The 16,515-nt window shown below is 39.7% G+C and overlaps 1 protein-coding gene across 3 annotated transcripts in view; it reads left to right on the top strand.

Annotated features, from left to right (window-relative positions):
- Positions 1-16,515, top strand: part of LOC126425318 (interference hedgehog) — a 602,807-nt gene that overhangs the window by 500,770 nt on the left and 85,522 nt on the right. For all 3 annotated transcript variants that reach the window (XM_050088299.1, XM_050088300.1, XM_050088301.1), the window contains exons 4-5: positions 10,679-10,913; positions 14,831-15,028. In XM_050088299.1, coding sequence (XP_049944256.1) covers positions 10,679-10,913; positions 14,831-15,028 — 433 coding nt within the window. The remainder of the gene's footprint in view (positions 1-10,678; positions 10,914-14,830; positions 15,029-16,515) is intronic.

Below are 16,515 nucleotides of genomic sequence, written 5' to 3' on the forward strand. Positions count from 1 at the left end.
TCACGCCAGGTGATACTCCAGTATGGCGACGACGAATACACGCTGCCAATGTGCGTTCACCGCGATGTCGCCAAAGACGAATGCGACCATCATGATGCTGTAAACAGAACCTGGATTCATCCGAAAAAATGCGTTTTGCCATTCGTGCACCCAGGTTCGTCGTTGAGTACACCATCGCAGGCGCTCCTGTCTGTGATGCAGCGCCAAGGGTAACCGCAGCCACAGTCTCCGAGCTGGTAGTCCATGCTGCTGCAAACGTCGTCGAACTGTTCGTACAGATGGTTATTGTCTGTGCAAACGTCCCCATCTGTTGACTCAGGGATCCGTTACAGCCATGCGGATGCCTGTCATCTCGACTGCTAGTGATACGAGGCCGTTGGGATCCAGCACGGCGTTCCGTATTACCCTCCTGAACCCACTGATTCCATATTCTGCTAACAGTCATTGGATCTCGACCAACTCGAGCAACAATGTCGCGATACGATAAACGGCAATCGCGATAGGCTACAGTCCGACCTTTATCAAAGTCGGAAACGTGATGGTACGCATTTCTCCTCCTCACACGAGGCGTCACAACAATGTTTCACCAGGCAACGCCGGTCAACTGCTGTTTGTGTATGAGAAATCGGTTGGAAACTTTCCTCGTGTCAGCGCGTTGTATGTGTCGCCACCGGCGCCAACCTTGTGTGAATGGTCTGAAAAGCTAATCATTTGCATATCACAGCTTCTTCTTCGTGTCCGTTAAATTTCGCGTGTGCAGCACGTCATCTTCGTGGTGTAGCAATTTTAATGGCCAGTAGTGTAGTTTACGTTTTCTTAAGGGGCTCCAGAAAGGCTCAAAATCATGAAAAGTTCAATTTTTACTTTTTTTGCGTTTTCTGAATCTGCAGACTATTACCTTTTAATAGATATATAATTTATTCAATTCCGAAGACTACAACTATTTTTAATTTTTTTTTGAAATGTGTTCTACATGGGCGTGACCCGCTGTGGCGCTGTTAAACTGCTGTCAAATGGTGTTATTATTAACGTCCGTGTTCATCAGGTACATTTTAGTGATGTGAGATAAAGTATGTGTTGTGGCTAACCTGTGATGGTTCAATATATATCGCTGGTGTGATTGTCGATTGTTTCATGTTTATTTACTCTGTCGTTATCTCGAAAATATTCGTAATTAATTCTGTTTCTTGAGTCTCTGTTTTGCTGAAGTATAATAATGAGTAAAAGTAAAGTTATTAGAAATCTTCTGAAGGCTTTTAAGAAAAGGAGAAATGTTGGAAATCCAAAAGTATGTGTTATTACTGTAAACAATAAAGACGATAACCAAGTGAGTGAACCTAACCTCTGAAGTACACCTGCCCATAGCAGTCAAAGTGGGAAAGAAAATACTTCACAGAAGAAGCTTGGTTCAATGAGTGAAGACTATGAATGTTTTATGGGCGAATCGGATGTGAATGAAATATTTGATATGTCGGTTCTCAAAGGAATTTTTTCAAACTGTGTAAGATGTATTCATTGTAGTGAAGTTGGTCTGGAACTCTCCATAATAAAGCACGTAGGACTTGCTAGTGAAATACAACTGAAATGTGATAAGTGTCCATACATGACCACCTTTTGGAACAGTGTTGCAGTAACTGCAACTGAAGAAAATGGTAGCAAAATCTACGAACACAACAACGAGCGATGCTTGCTTTAGACAAGGAACGCCTTCGGGCTGCAGACAGGGCTGTAAAGAGTCTAGAAATACAAGCAAGAGTAAACAGGAGGAGGAACAAGAGGAAGCTGGAGGAGGAGTTTGCAGAGGAAGAAGATAATCCATCCTATGGACCTGGAATGCACTAAAAAGTTAATCCAATCTTTGTCGCTCGATTCCCAAAACTTTTATTTTCTCATACTAATTACATGTTTTCTAAGGATCTTCCAAACATATTTGTTTCAAACTTTCAATAAATGTTACACAGCACCTTCTGCATAATTTAACACAGCCTTTTTCCAAAAAACTGTATATTTTTGAATATATAAATAAAAAATTGCAAAAAAATGTTGTGAATTTTCATTACAATTGAAAAAAAAATCATCTTTAATAACTGAACTAAAATTTTGTAAAATCACTGTGTTACGTTGTAGCCCATATTCCAATAAATAATCTGTAAAAAGTTCAACTTCCTACCTCAAATACTTTGTGAGGAAAGATGTAATTTATAAGCGTTATTTTAACATTGCAAGTATAGGGCGTTCCGGAGCCCCTTAAGTTCATTTCCATGGATGCTTCTTCAATTACTCTCTGCCAGGTATTTATGTGTTCATCCAATTTCTGCCGATTTTCTTCCCAAATCGTCACATCATCTGCATATGCTGTGTTGCGGACTTCCGTTACGATATCCATTACTGTTTTTAAAAGCATTGGCGAGATCACACTTCCTTGCCGAACCCCTCTTTATGTTAGAAATCATTCTGATTTTTCGCCGCCTATTATAACACAATTCAGGCATATTTGAATATATTTCTGATACTCAGTTGCATTTCCTTTGGGAATTTAAGTCTGTTCTGACCTTGCCATATCTCTTCCCTTGCCATATCTGTTCCCTTCCAACAGCGGCATAAACCTTTTTTATATCCATGAAGGCAACATCGATGTCTTTCCCAAATTTCCGAATCTTTTCTAAAACCTGTTGATCTTCTATGTCGAAATCCTTGTTGTTTCTTATGTTAACTGTGCTTCTGTCTTATTCCTGATTTTCTTCATGCAGTCGCACAACAGTGCTACTCCTCTGTAATTCTCACAGAACGCTCTATTATCGTTCTCAACATAGGTACAATAATTGCCTTTGTCTAATCACCAGGAATCTTTCCATATGTCCATAGTAGCCTCATTAGTCTATACAGCCACTGAATTCTGGTAGGTCCTGCGGCTTTGATCATTTCCACTGTGATGTCTTCTACTCCAAGAGCCGCTGTGCCATTTTTCATTTCTATTACAGCTGTCTCTACATGCTACATCTGCAGGTCTTCTCTTTCTAATTCTTTTCTGATGGTGATATTTCCTTCGTCTCCCTCAATCTCGTCATGTGTTTTTGTTTCGTCCTGTCCGTCATAATTTTTTTGCAAGTATTCTTCCATACCTTCAAAACCTCTTCCTTCCTCTTCTGTCTCTCTTTCCAAGCATTCATCCCGATTTCCGGGGTCTGCTGGTTAAACGAACGTGGCATGTTAATTTTAATGGGTGGCCGGATGCCACGCAAAAGAGAAAATTATTAGGTAATAGGCAATAAAATCTGCAATTTACAAAAGAGTTCTTATTCTCCGGGTTACAAATAATCCCACCTAGCACTAATTGTGAGCTTTTTTTTAAAAGGGGGCAGGATGTCAAACCTGCCAACTGTGAGCAGGAGAGGCACGACCTGAAATTTTACATTCCACTGTCCTGAATATAGGTTTGATGGCTTCCATTACAAAAATACTCGTTTGAATTCCACAGAGCGAAATGTAGTGACGTCCGATAGAAGAATGCTGTGGAAAGAGGCATGACACTGCACTTTGTCACACTTACGACCAAATAATACACTCCTGGAAATTGAAATAAGAACACCGTGAATTCATTGTCCCAGGAAGGGGAAACTTTATTGACACATTCCTGGGGTCAGATACATCACATGATCACACTGACAGAACCACAGGCACATAGACACAGGCAACAGAGCATGCACAATGTCGGCACTAGTACAGTGTATATCCACCTTTCGCAGCAATGCAGGCTGCTATTCTCCCATGGAGACGATCGTAGAGATGCTGGATGTAGTCCTGTGGAACGGCTTGCCATGCCATTTCCACCTGGCGCCTCAGTTGGACCAGCGTTCGTGCTGGACGTGCAGACCGCGTGAGACGACGCTTCATCCAGTCCCAAACATGCTCAATGGGGGACAGATCCGGAGATCTTGCTGGCCAGGGTAGTTGACTTACACCTTCTAGAGCACGTTGGGTGGCACGGGATACATGCGGACGTGCATTGTCCTGTTGGAACAGCAAGTTCCCTTGCCGGTCTAGGAATGGTAGAACGATGGGTTCGATGACGGTTTGGATGTACCATGCACTATTCAGTGTCCCCTCGACGATCACCAGTGGTGTACGGCCAGTGTAGGAGATCGCTCCCCACACCATGATGCCGGGTGTTGGCCCTGTGTGCCTCGGTCGTATGCAGTCCTGATTGTGGCGCTCACCTGCACGGCGCCAAACACGCATACGACCATCATTGGCACCAAGGCAGAAGCGACTCTCATCGCTGAAGACGACACGTCTCCATTCGTCCCTCCATTCACGCCTGTCGCTACACCACTGGAGGCGGGCTGCACGATGTTGGGGCGTGAGCGGAAGACGGCCTAACGGTGTGCGGGACCGTAGCCCAGCTTCATGGAGACGGTTGCGAATGGTCCTCGCCGATACCCCAGGAGCAACTGTGTCCCTAATTTGCTGGGAAGTGGCGGTGCGGTCCCCTACGGCACTGCGTAGGATCCTACGGTCTTGGCGTGCATCCGTGCGTCGCTGCGGTCCGGTCCCAGGTCGACGGGCAGGTGCACCTTCCGCCGACCACTGGCGGCAACATCGATGTACTGTGGAGACCTCACGCCCCACGTGTTGAGCAATTCGGCGGTACGTCCACCCGGCCTCCCGCATGCCCACTATACGCCCTCGCTCAAAGTCCGTCAACTGCACATACGGTTCACGTCCACGCTGTCGCGGCATGCTACCAGTGTTAAAGACTGCGATGGAGCTCCGTATGCCACGGCAAACTGGCTGACACTGACGGCGGCGGTGCACAAATGCTGCGCAGCTAGCGCCATTCGACGGCCAACACCGCGGTTCCTGGTGTGTCCGCTGTGCCGTGCGTGTGATCATTGCTTGTACAGCCCTCTCGCAGTGTCCGGAGCAAGTATGGTGGGTCTGACACACCGGTGTCAATGTGTTCTTTTTTCCATTTCCAGGAGTGTATGTCTTACATTTCCTCGAATATATATGTTTTATATATCAAACTCTTCAGAAAGATGTGCTACTATCAGGTAAAATCTAAGGTTCGGAAATATCCCAGATCTGGGGCTGCTCTCGGCCAAACCCAAATTTCCATATTTCGTCAACCATGTGTCAACAACCTGCACTGACATGTTCATAATGTATATCCCCGTACAGGGGAGACAAATGTAATTGAAAGTCGCTTGCCAGGTGTCGGCGGATAAATGCGATATTGCAGTGCCTTTGTTATTCCATATTACGATGTAATATTTCTTCGGACATGCATACATGTCCGAAGGAACAGCCACTGCGGCAACTACAGCCATTCATATCAGCGCACACTCCGCTGCAGAGTGAAAATCTCATTCTGGATTATGAAATGTATTCGCAGTTGGGAATGTGGACAGTCATCAGCTGTATAAGGAATGACGACAGTGAAAATTACATGGGAGCGAAAATCGATTGTGGAAGTAGAAAATCAACAGCTATAAACTGTTTATTTATTCTAAGTTTCTGCTACCAGTCGCTTACAAACCCACGTAAAAAAAAAAAAAAATTACAATTTACAATCACCCATTTCGCGAAACTAAATATTATTCAGTCTCATTCAACATACGTCGCTAATCTCACGAATGCGCGATGAATTCGGGGTAGCAGAAGAGAAATCATGCTGCATGCAATCTTCGTATTGTCTGCAACCATCCATGTTTGACGCGGGCTAGCACGGGCTCTACCAAAGCGCCTCTCTTATTTGTTTCAAGAACTGCAACAAGGAAGAGCCCATGCAGCCGCACCATCTCTCGTTTACAACAGAAACTACCGGTCGCTCCAAATAAAAGAAAATACAGACTGTGAAATATACATTACATTATGATTTAATTAATACGAATGTATTTATATCGAATATTTGTGACTTAATGACTCATGTACATTAATTAATAGATCATGCAATGCGTGCACTGCATTCATAGAGAATTCTCCCCTAACTTACTGAAATAATACAGCGCCACACAATGTTTGTTAGACTGCATATGTTGGCAGCGCCACGATTTGCACCCGCATGTCAGTAATTGTGAGTAAGAGTCGGAGGCAGCGGTCATGTTTTCGTGGCTGAATAATTGTGAGTGAAACGAGTGTCGTGACTGTGTCAACATTTTAATTTTCTGGTAGGTGCGAAAAACATTTTTATCTTTCAGTTCAGGTTTTTTTTCTAGTTACGTCTACTGATATGTGAATTTCTTTATTTGTTATAGATCGAATATTGTGGTCGCGAAATAGAGCAGTGTCCAAGCAATAATTTGTCAAATTATTAAATCATGCCAGAAGAGAAGGAAATGATTAAAAAAAAGCTTTCTGGTTCAGAAAATCGGAAAAGAAAAGCTGAAAAAGAAAAAGTTCTTGAAGAAACTAAAAAGCATATGAATATTTATAAGTACCTTAAAGGAAATTCTAAGGCAAATACTTCAGATATTGAATCAAAAGTCCATGTATCAGCAAATATTTCTTCAGACTGTGAACAATTATACATAAAAAATATACAATCACCTATTGAAGGTGATCAAATTGACCAGCGCAGTACATCTTTGCATGAATCCTCTGATATTTCTCCAAGTCAAAATCAACACATGACATCTGTGGTCAATGAAAGTATCAACGTTCTTGCAATAAAAGAATACAATGTTTCTGATGTAGGTACGTGGCCAAAAGTACTTAATGCTAGAGATATAGATCGCATTATAATATGTGGACCCTCACAAGTATGTCTAAATAACTTTCCAAAAGATGAAAATGGGCGTCATTTCTCTTCAACTCATTACACAAGAAAACTATCAAACGAAGAAACTATCAGACGACGGTGGCTAGTTTATTCTGTATCAAACGACAGTGTCTTTTGCTTTTGTTGTCGACTGTTTGATTTAAAGTCAACTACTAATTTGACTACCACTGTGGGTTTCAGAAATTGGAAACATTTAAGTGAAGCTCTGAAACTGCATGAAAATAGTCCTAACCACAAAAAAGCATTTACTCAATGGACCGAAGCTTAAATCAGGTTTAAAGCTGGATTAACTATTGACAAGGAAGAACAAAAGCTAATTTCTAAAGAAAGTTTACGATGGAGCAATGTGCTTCAAAGATTGATGCACATTACTTTGTATTTGGCTGAAAATAATATGGCATTCAGAGGATTATCAAATAAATTATTTACCCCAAATAATGGAAAATTCTTAGGTCTTGTACAGTTATTGGCAAAGTTTGATCCAATCATGGAAGAGCACGTCAGACTGGCATTGAATGGTGATTTGGCTGACCATTATTGCGGCAAAAATATACAAAATGAATTAATAGAACTCATGGCATCACACGTTATGTCTACAATCGTATCCCGCATAAAGGGTTCAAAGTATTATGCAATCATAGCTGACTGTACTCCAGATATAAGCCACAAAGAACAACTTTCGATAACTTTAAGATGCGCCAACATAACAGAGGATGGCGTAAGTGTAAAAGAACATTTCATCTAATTTCTGCAAATAGATGATACAACCGGTGAAGGTCTCACAGAAAGCATTTTAAAAACATTGAGTGATCTTGACCTTAACATTAATGACTGCAGAGGACAGGGCTACGATAACGGCGCGAACATAAAGGGGAAAAATATAGGCGTCCAGAACAGAATTAAGAAGTTAAATCCACTAGCTTTTTTTTGTGCCATGTGGATGCCATAGTTATAATTTGGTATTGTGTGATGCGGCAAAACCATCAGTAAAATCCGTGACACTGTTCGGAATGTTACAAAAAATGTTTAATCTATTTGCTGGATCGGTAAATAGATGGAAAATTTTGACCGACCATTTGAAGATATACACCCTGAAAAATGTAAGTGACACACGCTGGGAAGCTCGAATTGATAGCGTCAAAGCGGTTCGTTATCAATTATGCGAAATGCATGACGCTTTGGTTTCCTTGGCCGATGCTACTGAACAAAGCGATGCTGCGGTGTCACACGAAGCGACAACACTAGGAGGACAATTAAAAGACTTCAGCTTCATTGTTTCTCTCGTGACATGGTATGATGTTCTGTTTCAAATTAACGTTGTGAGTAAAGCAAGTCAGTTACCCACAATCAACTTTGTCGAGTTTATGGGAATCCTTGACAAATGTTGCTCTTATTTGGAAACATATAGACAAATAGGTTTCGAACAAGCTGTTGTAACAGCAACTGAACTGGCTTCGGATCTTGATACGCAGCCATTATTTAAACCACAAATGCGATTAAGACGTATTAAACGCAGGCCGGGTGAAGAGGCTGTTGATGATCAAATAACTGACCCAAAAAAGAAGTTTAAAGTAGAGTTTTTCAATGCACTGTTGGACACCGTGCACATATCCATGAAAGAAAGATTTGAACAGATGCAAGAATTTTCTGCGACGTGGAGTTTCTTGTTTGACATTAAAAAAAATCAAAATAAAGAAGAACAAACACAATGCTGTTCTAAATTACAAGAAAAGTTAACTGTCAGCATGAAGTCAGATATTGATGGAAATTTGCTGTGCGACGAAATTTTAGGCCTGCAACACTATCTCGAAGACAGCCAGGCAACGCCTATTGAAGCCTTAAACTTCATAAAAAAGCATAATCTTCAAGAGTTATATCCCAACATCTGGATAACGTTACGTATTTTGCTAACAATACCAGTGACTCGCAAGCGGCGAACACAGTTTTTCCAAACTGAAGTTGATAAAAACGTACTTGCGGTCTACAATGTCTCAAACAAGACTAACCAGTCACTGTCCATTGAAAATGAAGTTGCAGAAAACCTGGACTTTGCTAATCTGATCAGAGACTTTGCCGACAGAAAAGCGAGAAAAGTAAAATTTTAGTCGTTTATAATTGTTTTTCATTAGGCGTAATATGTTAAACTCAATAAAAATATGGTACCCAATTCAAAATTAGTGTTTTTTCGTTACACATATTACCTCCTATATATAAAAATCAATTGTTGTGTGTTAGTCTCACCAAAACAAAGAAATGGCTTGACCAATTTGAATAATTTTTGTTTTGTTTTGTTCGCTTTAGTACAGGGGTGCTTCAGAAAAGAAAAGAAATATTTGGGATATACGAGCCTGTTTCAACCACATTTTACACATCTTTTCTTTGTTTGGAACACGCAAAAACAATTTTCTGGAGTTGTTGTAGATGTACAGTGCAGTACTACGCAATATTTTTAGACAATTTCCCAATATATCACTGCTATACTGACTTACGGCAGCGACAGCAGCATGCTGGACTGACGTCACAGGCTACACAAGACTCACATGGAGCGTCTTAGCGGGCTTTCAGATTATTTGGATTTCATTTCCATTTAAAAAAATAAAATACTCAAATTTACGATGGAAAAAACCATGTTATGATCATAAGATGACGCCATTAACCACTTAAGACGATTTCTAGAAAACAGTCAAATACCGTGTTGCAAAGCACTGCCAGGTTCGCTATTTATACAATAAAGGGCGCCAACTGGACGACTCGCCCGGGGCACCTGGTTGGTTAAGGCCGGCCCTGCATGCATACATACATACATACACATACACACGTATAGAGAAATGTTACTTAAAAATAAAAGTCTTAAACTAGATTAATCTAGAACTCTTTGTCCATTGTTTTTTACTGTAGCTGCTGGTGTGGCATTTGGGGGGGAAGGAGGGGAGCAGTGTATGGCTAGAAATTGAAATCAGTAAGTGATCAACTGTCATATAAAAGCCTTTCACACTGTTTTCGTAACACATAACTGATGCAAATCTATCTGCATCCCATACAGGCTCTGATATACATAGTCACCCCAAGGAAGAAAACCAGCAGAAGACATCACTGATTTCGATTTCTAGCCATACACTGCCCCCCTCCTCCCCCCCTCCCTCCAAATGCCACACCAGCAGCTACAATAATAAACAATGGACAAAGAGTTCTAGATTAATCTAGTGTATGACTGTGTTCATTTTTAAGTAACAGTTCTCTATATGTATGTATGTATGTATGTATCTATAAACGCCTGAAGATGAACAGAACATGTTCGAAACGCGTTGCATTATGTTAGATTAAGCATAAAATAAAAGTGACTGGTAGCAGAAACTTGAAATAAATAATTATCCCACTCAGTCACGGTGCACAAACATAGCCATTATGGCTGAAAATTGCTAGAAACTGAATCCAGAATTGATTTTGGGGTGTTTACACGACCATCCAGAAAATAGTATTGCAATATTAATTAACGAAATCTGATTTTGGGAGCCCCATGTAAACATAGTAATTCTCGTTTACATTTTCTTTTGTATAATCACTACAAAAGTTGGAAATTGCGATAACTGATTTTATGGGACTAAATAATTTTTTAGAAATATTTTTTATTGTACAGTATAATTAGAAAAAGTAATTTTTTTGCTATGAGTTAGTATTTTTGTGAAGGGGTCCAATGTATAATTATTATTTGCATAATTTCTACTCCAAGAGTAAATTTGTTATTATTTTAGTTGAATTTAGGGTACAAAAATGATTAGGCTGTATTGAACTTACTGATACCGTGCTGAGAGACAAATCCACTGAAAGAGACATAAACATATTACAAGACCTCCACGGAGACAGACATGTCCACATGTGACCTCATGCACGTTGCAGTGCGTGGCGTGGTTCGGTGCGGCGGCCCTGGTGTCGACGCCTGCACAATTGCTGGTGGCTCGGCTGGACCCCTTCCCTGGTGGCGACGGGCCCAGCCAGCAGGTGGAGGTGCACGTGGCCGTGGGTGGAAGTCTGGTACTGCCCTGCCAGCCACCCCCGAGTGTGCCACCACCCGCGCTGCTCTTCTACCGGGACGAACACCGCCTCCAGCCCAGGAGCGCTGCTGCTCAAGCCGGTAAGTGCCAGTGGCATAACTAGGCTGAGACAGCGGGAACAGAACACCAGAAATAATGGACCCCCCCCCCCCCTTCCCTGAGCCGCCCAGAAGACAAAAAAGGAAAATAATTTTTTAAAATGAAAAGAAAAAGTGTAAAATTATACGAGGGTCATTCCAAAAAAAATGCACACTATTTTTGTAAAAACATAGTTTTCATTCTGCATGTGTGAAAGTTTCACAGTGTGTAGATACATCCTTCCCACTTGTTTTCAAGCTTAGTTCAACCTGTTCCCGTGAGTGGTGCCGTCGCAGCATGTCTTCAAGATGGCTGCTACACTTGACGTTCGTCAGAAGCAACGTGCTGTCATAGAATTCCTGTGCTGTGAAAACGAGACAGTGGGAAACATCCGCAAGAGGTTGAAAAAGGCGTACGGAGATGCTGCTGTCGATCGCAGTACAGTTAGCTGGTTACGTGGTGAAAGCAGGCATGGCAATATTGAGGATTGTCCTCGCAGCAGCAGGCCTCGTACTGCACACATCCCAGACAATGTGCAGAGAGTTAACAAATTGGTGACTGCTGACAGACGCATCACAGTGAATGAATTGTCATGCTACGTTGGGATAGGGGAAGGAAGTTTTTGCAGAATACTGAAAGTGTTGGCATTAAAAAAGATTTGTGCCAGGTGGATTCCCAGGATGATGACAGTGGCTCACAAAGAAACAATATAAACAGTGTGCAGCGAACTTTTGGAGCAGTACGAGAATGGTGGAGATGAATTTCTTGGAGGAATTGTGATAGGTTCTGAAACATGGCTCCACCATTTTTCACCAGAGACGAATAGGCAATCAATGGAGTGGCATCATGCAAAGTCACCCAAGGAAAAAAAAATTCAAAACCACATCTTTCTGCTGGAAAAGTTGTGGCTACGGTGTTTTTCGATTCTGAAGGACTCTTGAGGACTCTTGCTTGTGGACGTCATGCCAAGTGGAACCACCATAAATTCTGATGCTTATGTGACGACACTGAAGAAACTTCAAGCTCGACTGAGTCGTGTTCAACCACATTGGCAAAAGCAGGATGTTTTGCTGTTGCACGACAATGCACGGCCGCATGTCAGTCAAAAAACCATGGAAGTGATCACAAAATTCAGATGAACAACACTGAAACACCCGCCTTACAGTCCTGACCTGGCTCCATGTGACTATCATATTTTGAAGGTGATGACTCCCTTGTGCACGCTGCCAAACAGTGGCTCCAACAGGTCGGTCCAGAATTTTAGTGTGCGGGTATACAGGCGCTGGTTCCAAGACGCATAAGGCAGTTGAGAGGGGTGGAAATTATGTGGAGAAATGAAAATATTGTTCCTAAAGGATGTATCTACGCACTGTAAAACTTTCAAACAATTAGAATAAAAGATGGATTTTTAAAAAAAATAGTGTGCGTTTCTTTTGGAGTGACACTTGTAACTTACAAAATGCTGACTACATTCATGAATACCCATATTGTAACGCAATTGTGATATAAAGTCACTTAGGAGGCTGGTGACCCTGTTGAATATGAACAGTACTACTGAATGAAGGTTGGACTGCCTGCAAATCATAAAGGACTGCTTCAAAAATAGTATGACTTTATTGCTCATAATGATGTGATTCGGACTTTGCCATCCTCAGATATCTGTTAAATTATAGTAAAGATACATGAAAGTTACAGAACAGGATCAGAATAGTGAAATACAAGAGCAACTCTCAGTTGTACAAATCAGGTACTTAGGCAAAAATATTTTTAGGAGCCGCATGCTGTACATAGATATAAAGGTTATAAGATGTGTGTGTAACAATCTTAAGCAAATTAGTGAAAAAATTTTAACATGAAGCATAGAGATGAACGTTCATGCAAGATCGCAGTTACGAAATGGGGGCCCCATACTTCGCCATAATTCGCAGCATAGTCCAAAAAATTAAAAAACACAGAAACACAACTGTCAAGTATACATGATATAATTATAACAGTAAAATGGCTGCTGTCAGGTGGCAGAATAGAAACAGATGTTATATTATTTTATTTATGCAGAATAAAAGTTCAACAATTACAAAATTTAACATGTAAAATAAAACTAATAAGCCTTATTGGCTGCCATCATGTGGCAAAGTAGTAGCAACATTGGCATCACACATCATTGGAATTGACAATGGATACAATAAAAGCTAAACAACAAGTTGTATAAAATTATGTCTCAAATAAGAAAAAAATTGTCTGAGGTATATTGGCTGATGTCAGATTGTAATAAAAACTAACGGATGAAAGGAGCACAAGACCTATGGTGAGTGTCTTTAAAAAAAATAGTAAACTTGTAGAAGTGGGATAAGCAACATAATTGTACCATGATATAAAGACACAAATCTTTCCAAGGAACATAAAGGTACAGTTTGTTACTGCTAGTATAAAAAGTTAAGACTTACACGGATAGGAATAAAAGACTGTTTCAATGCAAATTGAATTTCATATTAGATAAAAACTATTCACAGAACAGTAACAACAGTGTGCATAATGTCCATAGTGTGAAGGAGTGGCGGGCCCTTTGAATCTGAGCTGCATGGATTCCAGCCACTTCAGCCTGTGCTGACTGCTTTATTTGGGTATTTCATTTACCAGTTACAGCTCACAGTGGACTTAAGTGGAACACTGCATATGTCTGTGATCATTCCAGAGATATGTAAGTTTGTAACTTTTGGAAAAAAAAAGAAAACATAAATAATAATAGTACTTGGCTTTTGACTTTCTTGCCACAATAACCCAAAAGAAATTTCCACAGGCCAGTGATGAATAGACTCAATTAGAACAATAATAAAAAATAATTCTACTTAACTTTGATGCAGGATAAACTGGTTCAGCGTTGTTATCACATATTAATAACATGATACATTTTTATCATTGGATAACTTTTATTTTTTCCAGGTACTATACATAGTGACAAATATTTTCTGTCATTAACGCCAACTTGGAGTAAGCTGTGTGATTTCCAGTCTAAAACTCAGTGCGAATGTTTGGAAATACAACTGCATGTAAATATTGAAAACAGCTAAGTTAGTTAATTACATCTTCCATCAATCATCTGAACAATTCTTGTTCTTTTACTGGCTAACAGTTCTTAAGTAGAAATTCATCAGTGGAATAGGAGGAATTGTCCAGGAGAAATAATTTTAAATTAGATTTAAAATTTGCTTACTACCTGTAAGATATTTTACATTATTAGGCAAATGATCAAAACTTTTTGTTGCTGCATACTGAACTCTTTTCTGATTCACTGACAGTATTAACAATGGATAATAAACCATTTTTCTCTCTAGGAAAAAGGAGTTTCTCAAGTATAAAATCACTATGTAATGACAATTTTACACGTAAATTCACTCAGAAATAGTATTAACATTCTAAAAAGGATTTTATGACATGTTTTTACTATTCCTATACAAACGAATTCTTAGGTAACTTCATTATTTTTTTCTGGAATTTTATCCAAATTCTTTTGAAACAAAGAGTGCCATATATTTATATGTAACTATTAATGAAAGATAAAATGGTACACACACTGATATTACCAAAAAATAAATAATTATATGCCATACAGGAAACATTAGTTACAGCTCAACACAATAAAATGAAACGTCCTTTGTTAGTATGAAAAAGTATGCATGGTGTCGGGTTATTTAGCAATGGTGAATTGTGTTCTCCACATTATCTAACATTGGCAATTGCATTATACCACTTCTGTTGGGTTGTAAATAACATTATTGTCCATTTTTTGACAGAACCAGTTCCTCAAGTACGTCCCCAGTTTCTACTCAACCTTTATAATGTGACTTTCAGTTATTTACTGCAACATTGCTATAGTACTTCTTGATGGAAATGAAAGTATCATTGTTCTGGTTTATTACAGGACCAGGAAGACTGCTCCTTACTTCCCTGAGTGAGTCTGACTCCGGTAACTACACGTGTGAGGCTGTGAATGACATCACAGGGCAGCTGGTGAGGTCACCCCGTATCTTCTCTGTGACTGTCACGAGGGACCCACCACGCTCCGCACCCCGTTTCCTGGATGACCCCGTCCCACTGCGGAGGTACCCTGTTAGGGCAGGTGAGTGTTCTCTCAGCTGGATCGAAACTTCAGCTGTCACTCACTTCATAGACTTTTATTTCTTTTTTATTCATACCTTATGATAAGCACCTACTGTTCCAGTTTATAATGTGTGCTTTTCAAAGATTAGACTGCTAGGGGAGTTTATACACATAGTATTTCTCTTACATGTAATCACTTGACCAAGAAGGTTAAGAAAATGTAATTGTTTACAAAAATTGTTGGCTAGATCAGTGGTTTCCAACAGAGAGATAATTACCGCATGAGGGGTAAAATGTAATTTTCTGAGGGGTAGAAACAGAAGGATTCAATTGTATTTCACCAAAGAAACTGAATTATTTTTAAAAAATCATTACTATTACACTATTTCATAAGACTGTTAAAATGATTATATAAGTTACCAAAAGATGATTTTTTTTCAATTACTAGCAGAACCATGTGACAAAGTGTGGTGGAGGTTACAGCCTGTGAAATGAATGCATGAATATCCTTTTCCTCAAACAGACTACCCACTACACATATACATACTTTGTGCCACACATTTATGGAATGTACATGCCATACAGCACATATGAAAATGCCTTCTTCGAGTTGTAGGTAGTTCCCAAAATAGGCCAGGAACTGCATCATTACTTAGTGAGTTTTCTTTCATGGGTGACAACATTCATGTAAAATTTTTTGAAAGAAATTTCTTTCATTTCACTGTTAATTGTTCATTTATTTTTAACAATTGTGATTTCAGTTTTGTAGCCATTTTCAAGTGCATATTGAAATATTAAAATATTTGGGACATGTTGACGATGGCACATCACAGACACGTCAGACGTAATTTAATATTTCAACACGCACTTGAGAATCACTACAAATGATTGTGTAAATTAAATACTTCATTATTCATTTTGCAATGGATAAATGGACTAATTGACAACATAACACAACAGTAACTATATAATGGCTGCTACTTTGCTGTAGGGCCTGCATTTAATTATTGTTATTATTATTTCTTTCTTTTCTCAGACGTTATGTCTGGTCAAAAATGGAAAGTGATGCGGACCTTGATCAAGCATGACTTCCTTTTAACTGTACGGTATATGTTACATTGCATTTAGGAACTTTCGGGTAATTGAACATGTATCAATAATTACAGATTTCTGTAGTTGTATATATAAGTTCGGATGTAGCTGTATTGTATTGATGTACTGGTGGATATTGTGTGGTATGATCCTGTAGTTGATAGTATAATTGGTACGATGTCAACTTTATCCTGATGCCACATGTCTTTGACTTCCTCAGCCAGTTGGATGTATTTTTCAATTTTTTCTCCTGTTTTCTTTTGTATATTTGTTGTATTGGGTATGGATATTTCGATTAGTTGTGTTAATTTCTTCTTTTTATTGGTGAGTATGATGTCAGGTTTGTTATGTGGTGTTGTTTTATCTGTTATAATGGTTCTGTTTCAGTATAATTTGTATTCATCATTCTCCAGT

This window comes from Schistocerca serialis, chromosome 10 (genome assembly GCF_023864345.2).
Source record: "Schistocerca serialis cubense isolate TAMUIC-IGC-003099 chromosome 10, iqSchSeri2.2, whole genome shotgun sequence".
NCBI classification, from domain to species: Eukaryota; Metazoa; Arthropoda; class Insecta; order Orthoptera; family Acrididae; genus Schistocerca; species Schistocerca serialis.